Genomic DNA, 7879 nt, shown 5'->3' on the forward strand with positions numbered 1-7879 from the left:
TATTAAAAAGGAACTGCACTCCATTTTCAAAGACCTTTGTTTCAGTTGAGTTGTATTGATTTACAGTAGCTGAGGATCTGACCCATTTAGGGTCAACACCACCTAACATTCCATAGACGGCATAGTAAATGGGCATAGTGAAAATTAACCTGTCCTTCTTATCCCAAATTAATTTATATTTTAACTAAGTTTTTAACAGTTTGATCTATTACCTTTTTCTATTTAAGTTTGCAAAATTAAAGAGATGAAACAGCAGAGTGTAGGGGATAATGCAAAAAGTTCAAACTCCTTCCCCACCATGAAAAGCTACACTTCTATGCATTTTTAAAAGCATCACATTGCCTAGTTCAAATTGACTTCAAATCTTTGAAGAGTGCGGGGGAAAGACAGTGTAATGATACTTAGTTCACTACATGCCTTACTTGTCATCATTTGTAATTCTCTTGGTTACATACTGACATTGCAAACACCATTTTTTTTGAGTCTGTAAAATTGTAACCATATGCAAATCTACAGACAAATTCAAGCTTCTGGTATACCACAGCCTAAAAGCAATAGTGGACATGGAACCCAATTTTTGCAGGCTGCCAAGTTCATATTTTGCAACTCTCTGAATGGGGGAGAGAATTAGGGGGTCATTGTTATGTATTTCATAATACATACTCTTTGCTCTGGCAAAAGTAATCTCCATGGGCAGCTGTACACTGGTTCCAAGCCCACTCCTAGCGCAGACATATATTAACACAACATTAGCGTATACCTAAAACTGCAGAAACATCACTTAGGACCTGAGTTTGCTCCCTAAGACTGTGGCGTGAAAATCCACCTCTAAAATGTCTGTTTTCAAATCCCACCATCTTTAATTTGCATTTGTCTCAATTAAAACTTCTTGCACTGCTATTTGTGTTCTTTCTGAACAACAGTACTGCTATAGCTAATGCAGCAAAACACTTAGTTAATGCATTACTAAGGAGAGCAAAACAACCTTATTGGGGGAAAGGAACAAGCAAAAAAAAAGGTCATCCCAGCACCGCTGTATGGGAACATGCAATCTTCGGAGTATCAACAGCATGTTATTTGGCCCCAAAAAATGTATTAGCAAGCAAAAATATAATTAACAGCAGAGAGAGCAAGTCACTCAATACAGTACATAACTGGGACTTGCTCATACCACCAACAGGGCTTAAAATAAATTACTCTATTTCACATTTCCAGCAGTAAAGTGAACTAAAAGCTTAACATTTCTTATTCTCTGAGTGAGCCTGTCCAAAATATGCCATTTGGGTGAACAGACTATCAGTATAATGCAGGCGTGCTTAAAATTAAAAGCTTTCTTTTTAGGAAGGAAAGAGTTCTAAGGGCAGCTGAGGAGGTACAATTCACAAGTTAAAATATATCATGAGTTTACCATCTTTATAATACTCAGGGTTACTATATGGATTATACTTTGGGAAAACCATGCTCAGTAACTATGCTGTAATTAAATGCACCTACAGGTGATTCTGTAGTTACATATTGATCAAAAAGTAATTAGCATATAAGCAGCACATCAGGTGAGATAACTAATTCTTGTTTAGATGATAGAATTAATCATAGGCCAGATGGGTTTGCCAATGTTAACCACATGGAGCATTCCCAAAGGAATAGTACAAACCAATTTACTAGATGCAAATCAGGATTGCCACTCTGCTTAACTCACTGCACTTTGGACTTGTCTACACTTCCGCTTAAGTCGATGTTAAAAGCCATGTAAAAGTCGGTGTGAAAAAGTCAACCCTTGAGCAACGCAAGTCAACCCTTGAGCTAAACGCTGTTCACACTAGCGCTATGTCAGAGGGAGACACTCTCTCACTGACATAGCTTCCGCTTCCCGCTGAGGTGGAGTAATTATGCTGATGGTAAAACGCTCTCCTGTCAGGATAGCGGATCTTCACCGCACGCGCTACAGCAGTGCAGCTTCAGCAGTGTAGACTAGCCCTTAGATATATTTATAGTAAAAAGAAGAATAGGTTTATTGTCAAAAAACAGAGATTCAAAGAGAAGTAAGAATACTGGAAACAAAATGATTACATATAAAACAAAATCATAACATGCTTTCTAAAACCTAAACTTAACTCCCATAGCCTAAAGGATAGCTTATCCCAAGTCCTTTTCCCAGTATTTTCAACCAGGATGGCTGAGAACCTCCTTTCATAAAATCAAGTCTGCTGGCAGCTGATCTACCAAGACTAAAAGATGTACCCGGTGTACCATCATACTCCGTTATACTCCTAAAAGTATAACCCCGGCTGTTTTTGGTTTTTCCTGCAGCAGTCACTATCTGTTCATTAGCATTAGATTCAATATGCAAATAGACTTCCATTGTAAGAAATAATGTGCAACGGTCAACCAGGGAGATAAAAGTGTCTACCACCTCCTGTCTGGAAAAATCTGTCTCAACACATGCTATCTTTGAGTGATATGCCTTTAACTAGAAGGCCTTAAAAAGATAACATACATAATTCCTTCCACATTATCTGCTCACACATTTCACAATGATTGTGATGACATTCTTTCAATAGAGGCCTTACATGACCCCTTTTGGAGATCCTTAACCTGTGTCCTCTGCCACTGGACATCAAGAGGTCCTTGGGTCACACCCCTTAACACAGATCATCCCATTCCTTAACTAGCCCCCAGTCTCCATAAGTAGCCTCAATTGGAGGTCCAAAGGCTAAAATGAGAGCTGGCTGTGGGGTTGTAGCAGAGCTAAGAGAGAGAAGCATCTTCCCATTCACCCTTACTACCACCACAAGGCAGCAGAGAATTAGTGTAGCCTGGACCTGTGTTAATTCCCTTAAAAGTGTGTTTTGAAGAGAGAAAATGCAGTGGCTCCAATGGAATTGCCTGGGTATTTGTGTGAGCCACTGGAGTCTCCAGAACTGGCAAGGAGAGACAAATCCTCTGTATGAAGACCCTGCCCTAGCCTCCTGAAGATTTCAAAGAACCTTCAAGTTTGGGGAGTAGTGCCACTGCCCGTTCCATTTGGGGCAAATGCACACATACTGCCAGTTTGGGAAAACCTCAGAAATAAGATCATTGGGGAGTTTACCCTTCTTTGTACCTGCACTTACCTGCTGGCACGTAAAGGGACACATTCTATGGTTTCTTTAAAAATCAGACCCTTTAGTAGTAAGCATGTTTGTTATTACACATTCTTTTAATTAATAGGCATTTGTAAAAGTCCTCTAAAATACTATAGAAATTGGATGAGGCTTTAGTGGCATTATGGAAAATCCACTACAGGTAGCTCTATTGGAATAAAGCTCTACTAGGATAGTGTAAAGCAGATGCAAATGTGTAAATGCTTTTGTAGTACTCTGAATATGAGGGAAATGAGGAACAGGATGAGGAACTGACAATGGAATTCAGGTACTTACTTTTGTAGTCATTTTTGCCAGGAGCTCTTGTAAATCCATGATTCCTTGCACCAGACTTAAGAAATCACTGCAGGTTGGGCATGCTCAATAAAGGAAGCGGGGGGGGGAGGGGGAAAACAATAAATCAATGAAGACTGATATACTGTTAAAACATCATTAATGTGTGTGTGACGGAGTGTCAGTGCCCTGTACTGGGACTGCAGGCGCTAACTTCTCTCTGTGGGCTCAGGAAGCCAGGCCTCCACAGCCCTACTGGGCATACTCGAAGTGCAATACCAGTATAAGAGGGAGCAGCCTGGCTAAGTCTGAGCTGACCACTGCAGGGGAAGGAGGTATGCCGACTGCTCCTGCTGCAGGGCCACAGGCACTTCATGACATGGAGGCCAACCAGCTGACAGCAATCCTCAACCACTGACAGCACCCTGGGTTGGGACTCGGTGGAGAGAGAGGACCCGGATCCTGACCACCGCCAACTCTGGGGTGGCGGCCCAACCTGACAGTGACTTACTCGGGCCACAAGGGAGCAGTTAATGACTCGGGTCGGTAGGCCGCACAGCCCCGAGCCTGGGGTGCAGTTAGTGATTCTGACCACTGGAGCACGCAGCCCTGGCAGGCATAACCACAGGCCTATCAAGACTCATGCCCCGCCCCAGGAAGGTGTGCCTGACCCACAACAACTTGTTGGAGAATATGGGCAATGATCAGGATCGGGGGGGGCCACTGAAAGAGAGACCTGCTACAGTCACCCCTCTTCTTTCCCCTATTTTTCTTTGGTGGCTGTTCTTTCTTTTGGCTGTGAGGGTTCCCTAGTGACCTACGGGGATGGAAGCAGAGAAGGTCCTAAAATGGCTGTTGGAGAGCCAGCAGCAGCAAGTGCAGCTTTTGTAACAGATGGCAGCTCAGCAGCAGCAGCAGCAATTGGCCCAGCAGCAGGAACAGCAGCAACAGTTACTGGGGGCGGTGTCCACCCTACACAAGGCCCAACAGGAGCACCTGAGGCAACAGATGGCAATGTTATGGAGATCCACCCCCCCACTGGACGTCCATGCCAGCAGGTTGGGAGCCATAGGGGGCCTGACAGGATTACCTCTATGCCTGAACAAGATGGGCCCTGGTGATGACCTGGTGACATTTCTGGTCACCTTTGAAAGCGTTGTCACTGCAGCACGGTGGCCAGGGGAACACTGGGCCACCCTTCTGGTGCCGTATTTGACTGGCTCCACACAGGCTGCCTATCGCAATCTAGACCTGTAGAATGCTTTAGATTACCAGAAGGTCAAAGAGACTATCCTTGACCAGACAGGTGTGTCCCCCAAAATTTATAGACAACTGTTCCACCGGGAGTGGTACCCACCAGAGTCTTGCACCAGGGCCATGGCCAGAAGCTATACGACTATTGTGGGCACTGGCTGGAACCAGAGAATCCTACAGGGACACAGGTGGCTGAAGTGGTAATGCTGGAGCAATTCACGCAGATCCTCCCCTCCAGAGGAAGGGAGTGGGTGAAATGTCATTGCCCAACCTCGCTCTCAGAGCCTGTCACGCTGATGGAAGACTACCTGGCTGCTGGATGATTGGAGGTGCGAGGTAAAAGGTCCAAGACCCCCAGAGACCCAGGCCAACCTCTGAAGAGAGTCACCCGACTGCATGAGCTAAGGGGTGTAAGCCTGCAGCTCCACCTGACAAATGGAGGAGCACCCTCCAGAAAACAGTGCGACCCGCTCCTCAGTCACAGGCGGAATGGGCTGCCCAGGAAGCCAGCAGGCCCAGGCACAAAAGCCCCGCCCAAGCCGGGATGGGGGAAGTGCTATGAGCGTGACCAGGAAGGGCATTTCCATCATGACTGTCCTTTTATGGATTACAACTGTGTCCAAGCATTAGCCACAGCATCCCGGGCCCGCTGGAGAGGCCCTCTCACCCTGTGGGTGGAGAGCACCCCAGTGACTGCCCTAGTCGACTTGGGATGTAGTCAGATGCTGGTGCAAGCCGATCTGACAGGTTTCCCCAATCCCACAGGGGATCCCATCTTCACGTAATGTGTCCATGGAGATATACAATCGTACACTGCTGCATGGGTATGGTTGTTGGATGGACACCAGGAGATGGTGTGCCAGGTTGGTTTTGCCCAGAGGTTAGCCTACCAGTGATATTGGGACAAGATTGGGGAGGGTTCCATCGGATTGTCCAGAACTGGAGTCACCGGGCACCTGAGGAAGACAGGGCATGTCTGATGAAGAGGGGGCTCATGGCCCATGCTCCAACAACCAGTACTTTTCCACAACCCACCCCCGAGGCAGGGCCAACAGGAGAGAACAAACCCGAATGCCTAGACACCAGAGGGGACTTTATAAAGGAACAAGGGGAGGATCAAACACTGAGTAGGGCCTGGGAGCAGGTGACAAGCCCTGACGTGGATGGGGTGCCAAGAAAAACTCCGCAGAGACCCCAGTCTGAGGTCCACAAAGACTGTCTATACCAGGTGGTCTGGGAGCCCCAGACCCAGGAGGAATTACAGCAACTACTAGTCCCGCATAAGTACCGGAGGAACCTGTTACTACTGGCGCACTCAGTGCCATGGGCTGGGCACTTGGGGAGGGAGAAGACACTACAGCAAGTGGCCCAAAGGTTCTTCTGCTCTGACATTCACCATGAAGTGCGGGACTTCTGTGCGGCCTGTCCAGAATGTCAATGGGCTGGCCCAAAGGGAGTACCATAGATGGCCTTGGTCGCCCTGCCCGTAGTTGGGGTGCCATTTGAGAGAATTGGCCTGGACCTGGACCTGGTGGAGCCCCTGGGGGAAAAAAAAAGTAGATCCAGCTGCCAAAACATACTAGCGGTGGTGAGTACGCAACCCAATACCCTGAGGCAGTCCACTATAGAACACCACAGCACCGACTATAGCAGCAAGCTCCTGAAAAATCTTCTCCCAGGTGGGAATACAAAGGGAGATACTAACCAATCAGTCTAAACTAATGGCAAAGCTGTGTTGATTGCTGGATATCCGGGAAAAAAAAATACTTCTGTATAACACCCGTAGACAGATGGCCTCGTAGAAAGATTTGATGGGACACCGAAGTCCATGCTTAGGAAGTTCGTAGAGGATGACCCGCAACACTGGGACAAATTGTTGGCAGCCCCGCTGTTCGCGGTGTGGAAGCTTCCCCAGGCCCCTACGGGCTTCTCACCCTTCGAACAGCCCCGGGGAATATTTGACCTCCTAAAGGAGACCTGGGAAGAGCAGGAGTCACAGGCCTTGGCTCAGTCCCCTACATGCTGCAACTCTGGGAGCAGCTCCAGAAGCTCGGGGTGTTTGCAAGAGAAAACCTCCTTCAGGCATAGCAGACCCAGGCACATCACTACAATCAAGGGACACGACGGCACCCTTTTGAACCAGGAGATAGTATCCTGTTACTACTACTCTCTACAGAGTCCAAACTGCTGGCCAAACGGCAAGGGCCATTTGGAGGTGGTTAGGCAGGTGGGGCCTGTAGACTACGAAGTGCAGCTGCCGGGAAGACGGAAAGAAGTCCAGATTTATCACGTAAACCTCCTAAAGGAGTGGAAGACCCAGGAGGGTTTACTGATCACCCCATGCCCCCCGGAACCAGAGCTTGGCCCACTGGCCAGCGAGCTCATGGACCCCCACGCCCATCTCAACTGGAGTAGGACTGGACACGGGGCAACGGGAGGAGTTGCGGGAGCTAGTCAGGGCCTTTGTCACCATGCTGTCACCTCACCCAGTGCGGACTGAGCTAGTGAGTCACCACATGGTCTCCTTCCCCAGCCAGAAGGTCCACAATAACCATCGTCCACTGCCGAAGAAGAGTGGAGGTCAGTCCAGAGGGAGCTCCAGATGATGCTAGACACGGGGGTCATGGAGAAATCATGAAGAAAATAGCAGAGCCCTATCCTACTAGTTGCAAAATCTGACAGGACTGTATGATTCTGCATAGACTTCTGGAAAGTCAACACAATATCCCGGTTCGATGCATACCCGTATGCCTAGAGTGGATGAACTACTGAAACGGCTGGGTAACACAGTGTTTATTTAAACATTAGACCTCACGAAGGAGTACTGGCAAATACCCCTGATGCCCACATCCCGTGAGAAGATGGCCTTCCCTACCCCATTCAGGCTGTACCAATTCATCACTACACCTTTTGGCCTGCACGGGGCCGCAGCCACGTTCCAACCACTTACAGACAGACTGTTACAACCTCACAACCCATACGCAGCGCCCTATATAGATGACACAGTGATGTACAGCCCCACATGGGAAGGACATCTTCAGCACCTCACAGCGGTCTTGCAAGCCCTAGGAGGAGCCAGACTCACCACCAACCCATCCAAGTGCCACCTCGGGCAGCGAGAGGTAACGTATCTGGGATATACGGTGGGCCAAGAGACTATGTCCCCTGGTGGACAAGGTACAAGCCTTATGGGACTGCCTAACACGTAC

At 47.9% G+C, this 7879-nt stretch overlaps 1 protein-coding gene across 11 annotated transcripts in view; it reads right to left on the reverse strand.

Moving 5' to 3' along the window:
* Positions 1–7879, reverse strand: part of NELL1 (neural EGFL like 1) — a 411949-nt gene that overhangs the window by 311829 nt on the left and 92241 nt on the right. For 9 of the 11 annotated variants that reach the window (XM_038406763.2, XM_038406767.2, XM_038406764.2 and 6 more), the window contains one exon: positions 3420–3502. The exons of the other annotated variants lie outside the window; for them this stretch is intronic. In XM_038406763.2, coding sequence (XP_038262691.1) covers positions 3420–3502 — 83 coding nt within the window. The remainder of the gene's footprint in view (positions 1–3419; positions 3503–7879) is intronic. 11 annotated transcript variants of the gene reach the window in all.

Source organism: Dermochelys coriacea, chromosome 6, assembly GCF_009764565.3.
Source record: "Dermochelys coriacea isolate rDerCor1 chromosome 6, rDerCor1.pri.v4, whole genome shotgun sequence".
NCBI classification, from domain to species: Eukaryota; Metazoa; Chordata; order Testudines; family Dermochelyidae; genus Dermochelys; species Dermochelys coriacea.